The 18,876-nt window shown below is 30.9% G+C and overlaps 1 protein-coding gene and 2 long non-coding RNA genes across 3 annotated transcripts; 2 read left to right on the top strand and 1 right to left on the bottom strand.

Moving 5' to 3' along the window:
• Positions 1–2,318: 2,318 nt before the first annotated feature.
• On the bottom strand, positions 2,319–4,438 carry LOC118060259 (pentatricopeptide repeat-containing protein At4g35850, mitochondrial). Its single transcript, XM_035073446.2, has 8 exons — positions 4,276–4,438; positions 4,046–4,181; positions 3,789–3,951; positions 3,646–3,711; positions 3,465–3,562; positions 2,927–3,044; positions 2,623–2,835; positions 2,319–2,476 (listed from the first exon to the last, which is right to left on the bottom strand). Exons 1-8 carry the CDS (start codon positions 4,292–4,294, stop codon positions 2,387–2,389), a joined length of 903 nt encoding a protein of 300 aa, XP_034929337.1. The 5' UTR covers positions 4,295–4,438; the 3' UTR covers positions 2,319–2,386.
• A 10,693-nt stretch (positions 4,439–15,131) lies between these two features.
• On the top strand, positions 15,132–16,685 carry LOC118060257 (uncharacterized). Its single transcript, XR_004689410.1, has 3 exons — positions 15,132–15,390; positions 15,510–15,542; positions 16,303–16,685. It is a non-coding gene; the product is annotated as an uncharacterized lncRNA (long non-coding RNA).
• Positions 16,686–17,436: 751 nt separating this feature from the next.
• LOC118060258 (uncharacterized) lies at positions 17,437–18,828 on the top strand. The gene is made up of 3 exons (XR_012170763.1): positions 17,437–18,431; positions 18,524–18,609; positions 18,803–18,828. It is a non-coding gene; the product is annotated as an uncharacterized lncRNA (long non-coding RNA).
• Positions 18,829–18,876: the final 48 nt, after the last annotated feature.

Raw genomic sequence — 18,876 nt, 5'->3', positions numbered from 1 at the left:
GATTTAGAAGGACACTTCATAGTTTTTTAATGTCAAATGAACAATTGAAATAACAAAATAATAAAAAAGAAAAAAGGTTGCAAGTTCAAGAATAGCCTTGCCTAATTGATGCACACCCAATGCTTATTACAAAAAAAAAAAAAAAAAACTGTTCTACACAACAAGTGGACTGGAAAGACAGCCTAAAATTCAATGGGTTTAGTTTAGTGACAACTCTCTTATTATGTTCTCTATAATCTAAAATCATTGTTCCAACATGAACAGATTTTTACACAAGCAATATTCCTTCTTGTCTTCCTACTGTCCTTGCAATGCCATATGTTAGAGCCATATAATCCTATTCTACATTGCAACAGACATAATAAGAATCTCAGCCAACTTATTCAGTCTCTTCCATCTGCTTACACAACTAATTATTTGATTGTATCACTTCCCACTAAGTAAGCTGTCTATCTAGCTTGTTTGTTCCCCAATAATTATTCATTGCCATATTCTTCCTTGAATACAACATTACCAGCCTCTCAAAGATACAAATGTTCTCTCATCAGCACATTTCATATCCAGATTGCTTTCAATGCTCTTAGAACTTGTTTGGTACACATGTTAATCTGAGTTATATACATATCAACATGGTAATCTGAGTTATGATGTAATTGTTATTGCATTGACATTTTAATTTCATTATTTGATTCCTTTTTTTTGTTATAATGAAAAATAAGAAATGACCACCAAGGCACTGCCCCATGCATTAGAAATTGTAATGATCACATAAAAGCACGTGAAGAGCGATGGCTATGACAAAGAAAAATGCATTACTGATACTATAAGGAATAATTTAAATGAAAGCCTTCATAGCATTTCTAATTTTGTTCTGAAAAAATAGTTAAGCAAGCAGAGGTCCACATCCTACTATATTATAAGAAAAAAATTAATTATTATTTTTCTTTGAAGACAGCAGAAAAAGGACAAATAAGCTTCTTTTTTTTCAATCAATTAAAATTAAAGTAAAAATAGAAGAATGCAAATTATTTTTTTTTTTCGTGGCTTTCTTTTTCCATAACTTGATTTAACAAGCCACCTTCATATTTCTCAAAAAAAGACAAATTTATAGAAGTAAATTTATGAATTTTTTCACTTGTACATTGACAAAATAAATAGAAATAGAAAGGGAGAAAGCATCTTTAAAGGAATATGTGTATATATATATATATATATATGTATGTATAGCAAAATTTCTCATCCAACTTCAAGCACACCTAGCTAGAAGAGGCGAGTTTGCATTTTTTTTTCTTTTCTTTGTATGCCATTTTTCAGATTAATTTTCTTTTATGGAAATTAAATTTCACAAACTCAACTCAGACCAATGAAAATTGCAAAGCAAATGACTACAGTTGGAACAATTAATAAACTTTATAGACCCGTGATAAAAGACATGCTACGAAAGATAGTTAACCCTCTGCAACGCTCCTCAATACTAATTACAATAGAGGTGTGCATTTCTATCCACTAAAGCTTGCAATCATGCAGGCACCTCTTCAAGCCACACAAAGGTATTTATTTTCAAATGAGCATGTCACAAGTGTTTTCAATGTTTTATTTTGAGTTTTCTTGTGATGATTCTTGGAACAAAACAATACTCTTCTGTCTCATCTCTATGGTTCTACGAAGTGCGACATGGCTAAGCACATCATAATTACCAGAAACATGAAACATTCAGGCCATGGAATGAGATTCAGGAAGAGAGTTCGCAAAAGACTCAAGCATTATGTAGAAGACATAAATTTTGACAAAACTCAGAGCAACTAAAGATTTTTAGAGAATAAGAAAGTAAATTTTCTAAGAGTTACTTCACTAAATGGAAAAATCTATACAAGTTCCCCTGCCAAATAACATATGCTCTTCCATATAAACCTTGTCCCTAACCTAACTGCATGACACTTGCAAAGAGTGTATAACAGCTCTAATTAAATATAGATTATTAAAAAAAGTGTATCACTAGGAAGGCAATTACAAGGGTCGGGTTAGCAGCCAGTTATTTTAATTAAAACTAAAATTTAAAGAAAGAATTCATATAAAGTGTATATCAGAAAGGTGTGTACAAGGAAGTCGATCAACAATTCTAATAAGGTACTCTGATAAATACACCACTCAATATACTATCTATCCATGAACAACTGATAGCCAATTAAACCTAATACTCTTCCCAGTTACCAAATGATAAACCACAAAGAGAGAGTACATATGGACTCGTTATTTGAAACCATGCATACAGTTTCATGACTGTTTAGGAAAATATCAATAAGGTATGAAAGGAAAATGAATAAATCTATGCTGCATTGCTCTTGTACATAGCTCAATTAAATTGACCTTAAATGTTAAATAAAGATCAACTAATATACCTCATTATTTGCAAGAGAATAAAGACATCAGGATCCTTTTTTTCACTCTTAAGCATCTCCACAAGAACTTCCATAGCCTATTGCGACCAAGAAAAAACAACAAGAAGACTACTGATAAATAAAAGCAACAGAAAAATTGAGGCAGCAATAGTGAGTGGCATAGTAACTGATTTTCATAAAGGCTAGCAAACCAAGATACCACTAGGGATCTGAGAAAATCTACCTGAACATTTTTAAGCTCCGTAAAAGCATGAAAGGCCACATGGTAGACAGTCAATTCCTTACGCAAAAATCCTCGACGCTTATGAACATAGTCTGCAGTTGGTAAATTGTATAATTCCTCTTCAGAAACATTCATCATCACATTTTCAGCATTTTCTCCTGTTGATGCTTCAACTGATGACCAACCCTTTGACTGCTCAACAAGCTCAATAATCTTCCAACAATATAAGGTTATTAGAAAAGCTTCAAAATTCTGAAAGAAAGAGAAAATGATGCTCAAAAAAAGGAGAATTGTTTATAGTTACTTTGGTAGCTACATCTTCTGCTATGGGTGTCTTGTTCTTATGTGCAGCTATTAGTCCTGCATAGCAGAACTTGTTCAAACCAACACCAGCTGAAGTCATATCACGAACAATTGCATACCTGTAACATTTAGATGATGCTGAATAATTTAATTTTTCGCAGGTCACCAAGACAATTTATGGGAAACATAACTTGATGATGCTACATGGCTCAACATCAAGCCAATTGTTGGCTGAAGACATGGTCCATGAGTTCATTGGCAATAGAATCTGAGATTTTTTGCTGTATATGGACAGAATTGACTGTCATTGATGTCCTCAACAAACACTACAGTTAATGAAGTTAAGTTGGGAAATGCATTATACCAATCATTTTAGTTTGTGAAGCTGCACCTTATTTCATTGTTAACTTTTCCCAGTCATACACTTAAGGCTACAAAGCCATGCAGCTAGATGAAAAGGGTCATCACGTTGAGGGATTGAGCATGGTGATCGAGATGAAAAGGGAGAAAAGATATAAACCAGGGAAGAAATAACATACACTGGATCTAACCGACCAGCAGCAGCACACGCATTAAGTAGACAGATATAGGTTTGTCCATTCGGCTTCACTCCAGAATTCTTCATCTCGTCCAAAATCTTCAACAAAAAGAGAAAAATTAGCAAAATCCAAATACAAATAGCACTTCATCCCCGCTAAAAATAAATTAGCATAGCTTTACCTTAATTGCCTGGTCAGAATTCTTGCTTTTCCCGCAGGTTGATATCAAAAAGTTGTACAACACAACCTATAATATCGAAAAAATCACATGGCTTAAAAATAGTAATAATCTTTCAAAAATTAACGAGAAAAGAGAAAACATACATCAGGAAGCAAACCCATAGTTTTCATCTCATCTCTAAAATAGAAAGCATCTTGCAAACGCGAGCCTTTCATTGTTCCAGCAATCAAAGAATGAAATGTATCTCTACTCGGCTGCACTCCGTCTAACACCATATCATCGTATGCATCTCTCAACAGATAATGCCTAATTCCAAACAACAATAATAATAAATTTAAGTAAATTAAATTTAATATAATCAAAAATACATTTTATAAATAAATAAGGGAATAGTAAATACCTGCGTTTAGCAGTTAGAGAAGTGAAAACAGTGTTGTACTCTGATAAATTATTTGCATAATTTCGTTTGGCGTACTGTTCTGTTGAAGTAGCCAAGTATCGCCTTCCGAAGCCGCGGAGCAATGATCTTTGAGCACCTGATAAATCATAAATATTGTACTGCTTTTTTATTTTATTTTCTTAAAGTAGCAGAAGAAATGGGGGAAAAAAGTAGTCGTTTGTGTTGTTTACCTTGAAGAAGAAATTTCATGTTTGAAGACTAAAGAAGAAGACCCAGTCAGTACTCAGTCTGGAGAAACGACTCAGACAGTACTCAGTGGTGAGTAGTGGTGCTGTTGAGTAGGGTTTTAGTCGCAGAGTTTTGTGTTTTTTATTTAATTTAAATTTATTTGATTTTCTTCAGTTGTTTTCTTGCCACGGGCACTTGATTTTGCGTAAGACGCGTCGTCTTGGTGGGGTTGGATGAACATGGGCTGTTTGGGGTTTGTGTGGGCCTTTTGGGCTTTGGGCTTTTAGCGAATAAGACTAGATAAACAAAGCTATTTTCTCGTGCTTGATTGCCTGACCCAATATATACAATGGCTTGCCATGTTTCAAAATAATTAAATTAAATTAAAAACAATACTTAACCTAATCCGTCTTTCACTTTAAACTCCCTCAATTGATTTGACAAATTTTCCCTTCCTATACAAAGCCTCGTAACTTATTTTAAGGGATAATTTAATTTTTTTTCACGAGACATGTTTGTCATTATAAAAGTAAATAAAGACAAATATATATTTTTACTTCTTTTTCTGTATAGTATGACTTAAATATCATCAAAAAAAAAATTAATTAACTTTTTTGCATAAGCATTTTTGAGTTTTCAATTTCAAAAGCACAAAAATGTCTAAAATACTATCCAAGGCAAATATTCTATAGTTGTTTTCTAGAGGCTTTTTTTTTTTTTTTTTTTTGTCTTTTCCTTTTAAGTTTTTTGTTATTGTCAAGTTGGATGAGGATCAATTTGATCTTTTAATAAATATATAAAAAAAAACTAAATTAAAATAAAAGTTGATGGCGCATGTAATGCATACTCCAATAAATGAAAGGAGCTCATTTTTTCTTTTTGGTGCATGCGAGCTCATCTAACAACTAAACACCACCTTCAATTATGATATTAGAAGCGACTCCCCAAGAACTTCCCAATAGACAAGCTTATGGCAATAATGAAATGTTGGTGTGGCTCTAGTAGGCTCCTTTTCTTCTCCTCTATCTTTTATCTTGATTCTCCTAAAAAATACAAAAGAATTTTTTTTATTGATTGTTGTACCCAAACTTGATCTTTATTCTTTTGATAATTATTTGTTTTGCTTTTGATACAGAAAGTTTATTTTTTATTTAATTTCATTCCTAAGTATTTTATTTCATTTAATTTTTTTTTCAATTTGAACCTCATTCTTTTGATTGCTATTCTTTAATCTATTTCTTGATTTATCTATACTTTTCAATTTTATCACTCAACATTTTATTTTATTTAATTCTTGTATTCAATTTTGATCCCCATTCTTTTTATAACTATTTTTTTTATCACTTTATTGATTTATTTATGTTTTTTTAATTATGTCCCTCAACATTTTTATTTGATTTAATTTTTTATATTCAAATTTGGGCCTTATTTTTTTATTGCTATTCTTTTTATCACTTTATTGATTTATTTATATTTTCAATTTTGTCCCTTAAAATTTTATTTGATTAAATTTTTATATTTAATTTTAGCCTTTATTTTTTTTATTACTGTCTTTTTTTATAATTTTCTTAAGTTATTTTATTTCTCAATTTAATTTCTAATTATTTTCTTTCATTTAGTTTCTATAACATATTTGATCCTTCTTGTTTGATTGTTATTTTTTAACTACTGATGATTATGAATTTTGCTTTCTTATTTTTTATACCAAATTTGATCATCATATCCTTAATTATGGATTAGTCAAATTAACTCAGGTTGAATTGAGTTTTTTTTTTTAATGTTTATTTTTTTATTTATCATTTGGCAATAGGTTATTGGGCTTTTTACTTTGTGATTTTTCCACTTCCCTTTTAGAAGGGTTATCCTGAGTCACAATTCAGTTAAGATAATTTGAGTTGACTCAGGTTTTTTTATTGATTTAACTTCAATCTTTTTTATTTATTTTTTTTAATTCAATTTTTTTTATCCTGATCCTATATCATGTGTCACGGGTTAGTCGAGGTAACCTATATTGACTTGGGCTTTTTTTACCCAATGTTTCTTTTCTTGAAATTGATTTTTTTTTTTCATTTCTATCTTTTTAGATTTGGTTATTGGGCCTTGAGTTTTGTGGATTTTTTTTTGTAGGGTTATCACGGGTCGTGGGTTAGTCATGTTAATCTAGGTTAATTGGATTTTTTTTTCAATGTTTTTTTATTGATTTAGCTTCAATCTTTTTGTTCTAGCTTTTTTTTTTATGAAAATAGTTTTTTTTTTATCATGATCTCATATTGTACATCATAAATTAGTCGAGTTAACTCGGTTTTTTATCACATTTCTATTTTTTAATTAATTTTTTTAAAAAAAAAAATTTCTTTGACGTAAGGTTATTGGGCCTTGAGTTTTGTGATTTTTTTGCTTTTCTTTTTGTTAGGCAAACCTTGGTTGTAAGTTATCTCAGGTTGACTCATTTTTTTTCAGCATTGTTTTATTGATTTAAGTTTGATCTTTTTTCAAAATTATTTTTCTATCACAATCTCATATTACAGATGACAGGTTAATCAAGTTAATCAAAATTGAATCTGATTATTATCCATTTCTATCACACCTATTTTTTGTGAACATCTTTTTTTATTATAGAAATAATTTAACCTGCCCTCCGGCATACTGTCACCCATCTAGTAAATAAATAAACAACATATTTCATGCTAAATAAAACTTGTGTTTATTCTATAATTATTTTTGGGAATATGGTAAGTGAAAATATTAAAAACAACAACAACCACAACAACAAAAAAGAAAAAACAAACTTGGTGATTAATGTGTTTATTGTCACAAATCATAAGAGATTTGCTTTCTTCTTAAGACTATACTAGTTTATTACTTTTTTTATAAATATATTAAACCAACATATATAAGGTGATAAACCAACATTTATTACTTTAAGATGGTCAAAAGAGGAATTTATTTTTAACTTAGCTCCAAAATACTCTTACCATTAAACAAAAAAATAAAACATCTATCATAAATTATAATAACAAGTACTGCGTTACATCTTTGGCCACCAACCAATCTTCTCTACTACCACTATGATTAATCTTCTCTTTTTTTCATTAATTTAAATTTATTAAAGTTATTATGCATACACACACACACACACACATATACTCTTTGGTAAATTCTCTAAAAGAGTAAAAGATTATTTCACCCAAAAAAAAGCCTAGTCTATGTAAAATATACATAGTTAATTCTTTTTTCTCATGTTTGCCTAGCTAAGAACTACTTGATAAATGGAAAATAATTTAGGGTTAAAAGAAAAATAAACTTAAAACAAGAGAAAACAATTTACATTCTCAAAAGATAAAAATGTTTTAAAAGATTTATTTTTTTTCCTTAAATCATGGGTCCAACTATCAATTAATATTTGTTGTCTTTTCTTCTTCCTTTTAATTCATATTTTGCATGCATATCAAGCACCAAACAATTATTTTCAAAAAGTTTATTTTAATGTAGCCAAACAATGAAAATTAACATATTTTTTAGAAATATTTTTCCATTGTACATGAAAACAGATCAAGTCTTAATATTTAGAGCTTTTACTAAAAGTCAATTAAGAGCCTTAATTATCCATGATTTAAAGGTATGCACTTTTGACACGAGTCTTAATACTACCAGAAAATTATCAAATAGCAATGAAATTACTAACAAAAAAATATTATATCTATAATGTTCGATGACATTTATGACAAAAAATATATGTTGGACGTTACTAATGTCATTAGTGATGGAATATGTTTTCATCAATAATTAGCAATGGAATTGGTGATAAAATAAAATAATTTAAAAAAATCAAGAAATATTATGTTGTTGATTCCATCGGTAACATGACATGTCATTATTTTCCAACAAAATTAACAACGAAAATATTTCATCGCCAATTTTCGTTGAAAATTTCGTCAAAATTAAAAGTGTTATTACCAACAATAACCCCATCCCTCTTTTCTTCTTCTTTCTCTTTTTCTTTCACCGTAGAAAACAACAACCCCTCCCTCTCCTCAATTTTTCCACAAATCTAGGCCTCATCCTTATAAATCCATCCACCCCAAACTCAGTAGTATCAACATCACCGTCTTGGTTCAATGTTTTCTAAATATTACCTACACCAAGTAAGCAAACCTATCCATTTATATTTTAGGTTAATTTATTGATATTTTTATGTAGTATTTGTAGTTTGCTTATGTATTTAAGTGTTTTATTATATTAAAGTATAATTTGTATGTTATGGTTTGTTTGGATCAGAGAAAATTGAATTTGTTTGTAATTTGATGAAATTTAGTTTAATTTTATAACTTAGGTGTTTTATACTAGAAGAAACGATGGGTCATTTAATGGGTTCCAATTGCATCTTGTCAATATTATTGTTAAGTTTGAATTGAACAAATGATAGATAATTAGTTGGGTACCAATTACTTGTTATTAATTTAATTTATTTATTTTATATTTTGATGCAACATTGAATTTTTATACAAATTTATAATTCATGATTAGATTGTAAATTCATTTTTAATTATCAAAGTTGAATTTTGAATTGATAGTTATATTATTAATAAATGTTGTAATGAATATTCTATATAGGTTTTACAATTAATGAATGATTGTTCTTTGATGTATCGAGATTCACCCTCGCGGTTTTATATGGAAGATTATTGTAAAGTGGTTGAGAGTTTTATTAATTTTATGCTTTCAAATCCAAATAATATTAGTGGAGGCAGAATTACATGTTTATACGTGAAGTGTAAAAATAAAAAAATTTCCACCAATCAGATGATATTAAAAATAATTTTAATGTATTTGAGATGTAAAAGATTATTGTGTAATTAAGATATTTATTGTCACTTTATAATACATTATATTGTTTTATATTTATCTCATATTATTATTGTGATTGTGGTTTTAATGAGTTATTCTTGGTGTTGCCGGATAATTATGTTGGATATGGGATTATAACAAAAATAAAAAACAATAATTTTTTTTAAATCACCAATAAAATTTTTTAAAAAAATTATAAATTATTCGTTGGCAATTTTGTTGGGGATTTAGAATTATGGTAATCACTGACAAACTCACCGATAAATGTTAAAATGGTTAAAGAATTACAAAGAGTTGAGGAATAAATTCATGAAATTAGGATTGGCCAATAATATTATTGATGAATGAAAATTTATCAAAATTTAGGGGGGGTTTAGAAAAATCTTTAAAAATTCTTGAAATTACTGACAAACTCGCCGAATGATTTAAAAAAAATTTATCGGTGAGTCCGTCAATAAGTTGATGATGTGTTAAATCATTGACAAATTATCAAATAAAAAATTCAAATGGCGAATTAAAACCTAGATATGTTTAGGCAATCCCTAATTTTCCTCTCATTTTCTTAAATTTTTACATTTCCACCCCTCTCTCTCTAGAATTGGTGGTCAACATTAGCTGTCTCCATTCTAACAGTGGCAACGACTTTATCTATTTCTCCATTAAAAGTGGCAATGCTCCCCCCCCCCTCTCTCTACCATTTAAGATTTGATCCTTTTATTTTCTTACATGAATATGCTTGCATTCATTGGTTTTTTCTTGTTTGTTTAACATAGAATGCATGTTTTAAGTATTATATCTATGCTTATTTACAGTTAATTTCATTATTCTACTTAAGTTTTGGTTGATTTTTATATTTTTATATTGTTATTTTGTTTATTTATGCTTTTTTATGAATTAAAAGTGGGTTTTATAAAAAATAGTAAAACACATGTTTGTGGGTGATGATTTGATGTGAGAATGTGGTTTTTAGAATTTATAAAATAATTTGGGTAAGGTCTTATGTAGAGGAAGTGCTACCATTTTTTTTGTGTGGTTAAAAATGGATAAATACACTAAGACATAAACCAATAAACCACATATTGATAATTGAATTGAATATGCTTCATGATTTATATTCTTGTTTTTTCTATGTTTTAGTTAAATTATTTAGATATCAAGAAATAAGTTCAATGTTAAAAAGGAGCGTTTATGTTTCTTCAAGCAGTATGCTGTCGAGCCTATGGTGCATTTAGGTGTTAATCATGAAGAGACACTTGTTACACACGCTACCAATATAGGCTTGTCGAATGCGGGTTGTAAATTTGGAATCTCATGTACTAGAGATCCTTTGTCTAGCAAGCTTAAAGCATAATGGAAGCCCAATCATAACATATAAGAAATTTTTTTTTTCTTGAAGATAACATTAATGAATGGATTAGGTGTGTTGTAACCCAATTTTGGACTCACCAAGATTTTCTTGAATGTTATTTTATTTCTATTATTATTTATAAAAATCCAAAAAAAAAAATCAATTTCTTTTTCAAAAAAATAAAGGCTGACAATGTGGAGAAAGGAAATCGGGGAATCAAGCTGCAATTTTGGAGGAAGTTCAAGACTTAATTATACTTTAAATGGGTCAAATTAATTTTATTTGGGGCTTAATTGGTAAAAAAATAAGTTTGGAAGTTTAATTTGGGCTTAATTGAGAAAATCTAAATTTTAAAAGACCAAATTTAATTTTTACCAAGTTAATTAGGGGGCTAATTGCATTAAATAAAAAAGTTTAGGGTCAATTAAGGCTCAATTGAAAGAGAGAGGACTGAAATGGACTTTGACCAAAAATCACTGTTCATTATCTTCTTTCTAAAAAAAGCTGGTCTGGTTGACTACTTTGCAGCTGCATTTAATGTACCTAACGTCCACCAAATTTGACAAATCTTATATGAAATGGATCTTATGCATTTTTTCTACAACCCTATGTGATCAGGTTGGGCTAAATGACAATATATTAGCACTGGTGACAGCCTAAAGAGGCCTACTCAATCAGCTTTTGTATGCAGATTTTATTTTTTTCTGAAAAAGCTGGTCTGGTTGACTACTTTACAGCTGCATTTAATGTACCTAATGTCTACCAAATTTGACAAATCTTATATGAAACGGATCCTCTGCAGTTTTTCTACAACCCCATGTGATCAGGTTGGGCTAAAGGACAATATATTAGCACTGGTGACAGCCTAAAGAGGCTTACTCAATCAGCTTTTGTCTGCAGATTTTCAACTCATGATACCTACTTTGAGCCAATGGTTGGGATCCTTCCCAATTGAATCAAGGGTTGAAATTTTTCCTCAATGTAGACAAGATTGCCCTCTTCCACCGCCTATAAATAGAGGTGGATTTCATGGCCAAAAAAAAAAAAAAGATCGGGTCCAAAGTCAGCCAAAAAACCAGTTTTTCTTCCGGTTTCTGCACATTTCTTCTTTCTTTCTCTCTCCTCGCTACAGCCCCTCCTGCACGTATTTCCTTCTTCTTCTTTCTTCCTCTGCCGTCAACATCTTTTCCTCCAACTCCACCGTTGTAAACACCAGCCGAACCACCTCATCACAGCAACCACGACCCCTTCAGCCAGGTGAGCCTCCATTCCTTTCCTACTGTTCATGCAGGACGTGAGTTATAGATGTGTGTGCGTGTGCGTGTGCGTGTGCGTGTGCGTGTGCGTGTGCGTGTCTGTCTTGTCATGGATGTATTGAACTTGTATTGGACTAAAAAGGGGGTATACAAATTTAATTTCTGCCGTCTTCAATGCATTTCTGTAAGTAAGTGATCATTATTTGCGATTTGATAAAAATCCTGTCTTCCGGATCCGTTTGCTTCTTGTATAATTGTTACTTATAGCAGTTAGATTATTTGACTGTGATTGCAAAATATGTAATGCCGTAATTAACCATAAATTTGTTAAATAATACCATGGTCCTTGTGTTATAATATTAAAAAAAGAAAAAAAAGAAAAAAAAGATCAATGATTTCCAGTCGTTTGCTGAACTGATAATCGAAGAGGATCAGCTCGTAGCCGTAAGAAGTCGAGAATTGAATAAACAATGGCACGAAATATATAATAAGGAGCCCTTTTCGTATGATCAAGACCTTCCAAACGCTGGAGTCAAACTTTGTTGCAGCAAGTTAGGTTTCCACGTCTGATAAATTCTATTCCATGTTTGCGTCCTTCTAGTTTATGGACATCAGGGGATCTTTGTCTTCGAATTCTCACATTTTCGTCTAGGATGCTGTTCTTGTTGTCATAATAACATTTATTTGCATTTCTAATTTTTAATTTTTAATTTTTTTTTTATATATATGTATTGATTGGTTATCAATAGAATTCGATATTAAATAAAAATAAAATAAAATATAAATAAATAAATAAAACAAAAATAAATATAAAAGAAAAACGACGCGGGTCCAACACCCATCCTATCATGTTATCGTTCATGGGTCCAAAGCTTAAATCTCAAATATGGTTATATCCATTTCTCAACGATATAAAAATAATTTTTATTTTATAAACAAATACTGTTCATCGACACGTCTCTTTTTCATAAAAGGACCGATGTCAAAAGTTTAAATACTAAATATGGATTATGTCCATAGTTTTTTTTGTAACTCAGACGTACTTCTCCTTTTTAGGGTTAAACGTCAATATTTTAGACGAGTTTCCTATTTTTAGGAACTGATGTCATTTTTTAACGCATATCTTACGAACGTTGTTTGTCGACATGTCTCTTTTTTATAGAAAAGGACCGATGTCAAGGACATTTATACCGAATATGGATTACGTCCATTATTCTCTTTTGGTAACTTGGACGTAGATCTCCTTTTTAGGGTCAAACGTCAATATTTTAGACAAGTCTCCTATTTTTAGGGACTGATGTCATTTTTAACGTGTCTCCTATTTTTAGGGACCGACGTTAACCATTTAAAACAAATAAAATTGCAAATAAGCTCAAAATATAATAGCATTTAAATCAAATAAAAAACACACAAGTAAGGGTAACCTTTCTTTTGAAAGGATGTTTTAAGGGTGGTGTCTACCTTCCCTTAATCATAACTAACCCAGTACCTGAATCTTTGGAGCCAATGTCTAATTTGGGATTTCTAGTTCCCTCAAATTACTAGATGGCGACTCCAATAAAATTTTCATTTCCCCCATAAAAAAAAATCTTTTTGTTAAAAAAACAAAATGGGCGGAGCCGTCGCCCGACGTCGTGTATCGACAAGGTGTTTATATAGTTTTTCATTAATTAATTGATTTTCAAGTTCACAAATATGAAAGTTGCTAAACACGCTAACATTAATGATAAAAACATTGGTGGAAGTGTCTTTATTTCAATGGAGCTAACTTAAAGATAATCCTGAATGGATGCCTATATTTAAAGCTTGATGAATAAAGTTTAAGGTTTGAAGATAAATAATCAATACTTTATATATATATATATATATATATATATATATAATCTAGAAACTAATTATTTTACAAAAATGATTATAAAGAAGAATTTTGGTGGGACAAGGCAAATTCTACGGTGGCCAAGCAAATGTGAGAAAATCACGCAATTAGGTAAGTTTTTGTTATTATGGTGGCTTTTGTGGTTGAGGTGTAATAAAATCAATTTTTGAAAAAAGCACCTTTTGTTGTGGTTGCTAAGGTTGAAATATATGTTTGATTTCAAGTGTGGTTCAACTTTATGTTCATGAAAAGCATGTCAAAAGTGTTTGGTTAAAAATTATGGTTCAATTTGATATTGATAATATAATTACCTAAAAGGACATGATTTATTATCTTAATTTTCAATTACATAAAAATTAATTTCACAACCAATAAAATATTGTAAAGAGACATAAACATATTAGAACCATAGTTTTATTGTGTCATTAAACTTGCTACAATCCCATCATGTACGTAATCCATATGCGAAGGCCTGTGGTTTCTTTGGATTTGTGAATGTGGAGTCGCATCAGTTAAAAATTCATTGGGAAAAAAATCAAGATGACGATCACACTCCACAAATGCCACATTTTGCAGTGAAGCTCTTTTAATGCAATTATGAATTGCTATATATGTGACAACAATTTGAAATTGCGCCTTGTAATTAAACGATGACATATTCTGTAAGTTTACTATATGTTTTTCCAAACTCTAAATATATGCTCTATCATATAACATAATGAAGAGTGGACACGGTTGGAAATTTCTTCATGAGTTTGTGGTTGTCCTTGCTTATAAAATTCTTACAAATGATATCTCTGACCTCTATATGGACCTAAAAATCTATATTAATTAGGATATCCTGAATCAACGAAGTAGTATTTCCCTGTAAAAATATATAATGAGATAAAAATAAAATTTGCGAAAAGGAAATTAACATTAACACACACGCACACACATATATACATGTTACGACCTTTCGATGACTTAGAGAATTTTATACGTGGATTGTCAATTACCTTAAAAAAAATTCTTATATTGTGTATACTCCCTTCCTAACCCGCTTAAACAAATGTGAATTACATGTCAAAACTACATGTAGTCATAATATTTTGGGTCGGAATACCTTTTTTTTCGATAAACAAAATTTGATTTTCTAAAGAAACACACGCACGCATATGTGTACTATCGATAACTTCTGCACAATTCTAATACAAGAGAAACTAGCAACAAGCATCAATGGTAGTTGACTAAAAATAAAGTTTATAAATTTATTTAATTCAAAGCATCATCAGTAAATACAAATGATATCTAGGGGTGTTCAAAAAAACCGAATAACCGAAAAAATCGAGAAAACCGATGAAAAATTAACCGAGAAAACCGAACCGAGATGAAAAACCGATTAAACCGATTACTAAAACCAAAAATCTTTCCGGTTCGGTTCGGTTTCGGTTTCGGTTTCACCACCAAAACCGGTGAACCGAACCGATTACCCGACCTAGTATAAATACTAAATGCAAACGGTACAGTAAGTAAACTAATAAAGTGTAAACCTAAAGGCTAAACCTAAATTTACTTCTGCAGCCGCCGCCCCCTACAGCAGACCCTTCTTCCTTTTTAGTTTCCCCTTCAATTTTCATCTTCTCTGAATCTCTGCCTCTTGCCCCCGCATACGTCTCTTCTCTCGTAGATCAATAAGCAAATAACCCAGATCTCCGCATCCATCTAGTATCCTTGCAGTCGAAAAAAAACCCGAACAAAACCCGACCCTTGGCGTCTCTCTTCACCTGCAACAGAAAGAGTCAAAGAGGTAAAGTTTACTATTTATCCATGTGTTAATTCTGGCCTTCGTGTGCTTGTAAGTTTTACTTGTAACATTTGTTCCATTAGAGATCTCTGACCTCTACTTCTTTTTCTATCCTCTTGCAGGCTTGCAACTAGGGTTTTTGCATCTGTCTTCAGGTTCATCCCCTTTCCTCGACTCTCTCTTCTTTCTGTTGATTTGTTGATATCGAGTTATTGATTGCTTTGTGTTGATTTCTGTTGACTGTTGATATCGAGTTATCTTTCGAAGTTTTTACTGTTTTTACATCTTGTAACATTTGCGTTGATTTGTGTTGATCTCTGATCTCTGTTGATTTGTGTTGATATCAATCCATTTTCTGTTGTATTAAATTATTAATTCTAGCCTGCTGGCAGTATGTTCATGACTTCATTCTGTTTTATTGAAATTAAGAATTCTTTAAATTTTAATTATATTTTGGAGATTCAAGGTAGTCTTTTTTGTTCTTGGCTGATGTATGCTTAGTATTTTAGCATCAATGGTGTATTCTTTCTTTTACAGTAATAATCCTTGCTCATAACTGGGATTTACCAGTTGCGTAAACTGTAAACATTGTTAAAATATTTTACATCTTTCTGCGTAAACTGAAATTGATGGCAATGAATATTTTACATCTTTCTGCTAGGTAGTTTTTCTTTGATAAAATCATAAATGTGATGTTATGATCTAGGTGACATGCACAGTAAATGTGTTAGATCAGCATGTGTAAATGTCACGGACTTTCAGGGTTTTGCTTGCTCTTTCCTTCAATTTTAGAATAGAAATTGGTCCATTACAGACTTTTTGCATTTGAAATTGGTCCATTACAGACTTTCAGGTTCATTGCATGTGTAATTTACAGTATGCAGGTTTTTTAAATTGTTGTTTTCTTAATTTCAGATGGATAATAGGGAAAATCCTACATCGAATGAGTCAAATCCTTCAAGTTCAGAACCAAATTCTTTGCCTATTCCATTTCCAGTTACTACCTCCAGCACAAAAAACAACACTGAAGAAGGTAATCCACCTTCTAGATGTAATAAAAGAAAAACATCCCAAATTTGGGATCATTTTAAAAAACTAGATGGTAATGCTAAAACTCCTAGGGCTGCATGTAAGTATTGTGGAAAAGACTATGCATGTCATACTATACTTAATGGGACTAGTAACATGTGGAGTCATCTAGGTGTATGCAAAAAATTTCCTTTTGTCATTGATCGAAAACAAAAAACTCTAGTTTTAGAACCTAAGCCTAAAATAGAGGGGGGTGATAATGGAGAGGAAAATTTTGGTGACTATTAAGGCAGTTTATAATTATGAAGAGCGTAGGAAAGCCCTTGGAAAAATGATTATACTTGATGAGCTACCTTTTAACTTTATAGAAAACCAAGGATTTAAATCATTCTGTAAAGTAATGCAGCCTAGATTTGATGTTCCTTCACGTTTGACGATTTGGAGAGATTGTTTGAAAATTTATTTAGTTGAGAAGGAGAAATTAAAGAAAGCTCTTAAGGATCAACGTTTATGTTTAACAACTGATACTTGGACATCAATCCAAAATATTAATTATATGTGTTTGACTGCTCATTGGATTGATGAAGGTTGGAACTTGAATAAAAGAATTCTAAACTTTTGTCAAGTTTCTAATCATAAAGGTGAAACCATTGGCCAAGCGATTGAGAGTTGTTTATTGGAATGGGGAATTGATAAGATTTTAACAGTTACTGTAGACAATGCAAGTTCAAATAATTTGACAATAAAATATATGAAAAGAGTAACAATTGGGTGGGCAACTAATATATTGTCAAATGACTTCATGCATGTTAGATGTTGTGCACATATTGTTAATCTTATTGTATATGCGGGGTTGAAAGATATTGATGATTCAGTGGTTAAAATTAGGAATGCAGTAAGGTTTGTTAGATCTTCTCCTTCTAGACAACTTGTTTTTAATCAATGTGCGGAAATGTTGAAAATTGGGAGTAAAAAATTTGTTTGCTTGGATGTTGCAACTAGATGGAACTCTACATATATGATGTTAGATGCTGCTGTTAAATTTGATGTGGTTTTTATGAGGTTAGAAGAAACCGATCCTAGGTATTTGAGTTACTTTGAGGTTGATTCACAAGGGAAACAAAAAAACTTAGGTCCTCCTGCTTTAGAAGATTGGGAAAAGGCTAGATCTTTTGTGAAGTTCTTAAAATTATTTTACACGGTTACATTGAAATTTTCTGGCTCGTTGTATGTGACATCTAATTCTTTCTTTCATGAATTGATTTCTATGCACACAAGCATATCTCAACTTTGTAGAAGTGAAGATGTTTATGTATGTAAAATGGCGAAGAATATGATGGAAAAGTATAAAAAATATTGGGGGGATCAAGATGCACAAAACTTTTTGTTGTATGTGGCTGTTGTGTTAGATCCACGTTTCAAATTGAAGTATGTGAGATTTTGTTTTGGAAGATTATATGATGTTGAAGAGGCTGAAAATTTTACAATTAAGGTTAAAGATACTTTGCTAAGGTTGTTTGAGCATTACATGAATGTTGATGAGAATGTTGAGGTTGTTCATAGTGTTGGAACAAGTATAAATGAAAATGTTAATGTTGATTTAATGGTGGTAAATGATGATATGTTGGATGACTTGGCTTCTCAATTTAAAAAACATTTAGAGGAAGAGGGTAGTGTTCAAAAAAAAAAAAAGGTTGAGAGGTATTTGGGTGATGATTGTGAGGATCCAAATGATTTTAAATTAGATATTTTGGGTTGGTGGAGGTGTAATGCTACAAAATACAAGATTCTTTCTAAGGTGGCACAACACGTGCTAGCCATCCCGGTATCTACAGTTGTTTCTGAAGCAGCATTCAGTACTGGCGGTCGTATATTAGATCCATTTCGAAGCTCTTTATCTCCATCGACAGTGCAAGCACTTGTTTGCTGTCAGAATTGGTTGAGTTTAGCACCAATTCCAATCAACATTAGATCCTTCATGGATTATATTGAAAATTCTGAGATGATTGAGTCAGGTAATTTCTCTTACAAATTTAAATTTAGTTATTTTATAATATTGTTTATTTACATATGTTTAATCTAACATTTTAATTTATGTTTTTTGTAGAATTTGGTGAAAGTTTAAAAATCTCAACTGATTGTTTGTAAGTAGTATTGGTGGCTTGGTGCAATCTTGGAATATAATTGTTTTGGGTAATTAATTTGCTTTACCTTGTTAATTTCCCTTTATATTTTGCATACTTAATTCTTTCAATAGTTGAACTATAATATGTTGCTAATTTGCTGGTGTTGCTGGAATTTCTGAAATTGTGTTGCTGGAAGTTTTGTGAATTTTTGGATTTTGGTGTTGGTGTTGCTGGAATTTCTGGAATTGTGTTGCTGGAAGTTTTGTGAATGTTTGGATGGATGCTGGTGCTGGTGTTGCTGGAATTTCTGGAATTGTGCTGCTGGAAGTTTTGT

Source organism: Populus alba, chromosome 1, assembly GCF_005239225.2.
Source record: "Populus alba chromosome 1, ASM523922v2, whole genome shotgun sequence".
NCBI lineage: Eukaryota > Viridiplantae > Streptophyta > Magnoliopsida > Malpighiales > Salicaceae > Populus > Populus alba.
Note: the sequence above shows the minus strand (reverse complement) of the source record. Positions and strands in the feature narration are given on the sequence as shown.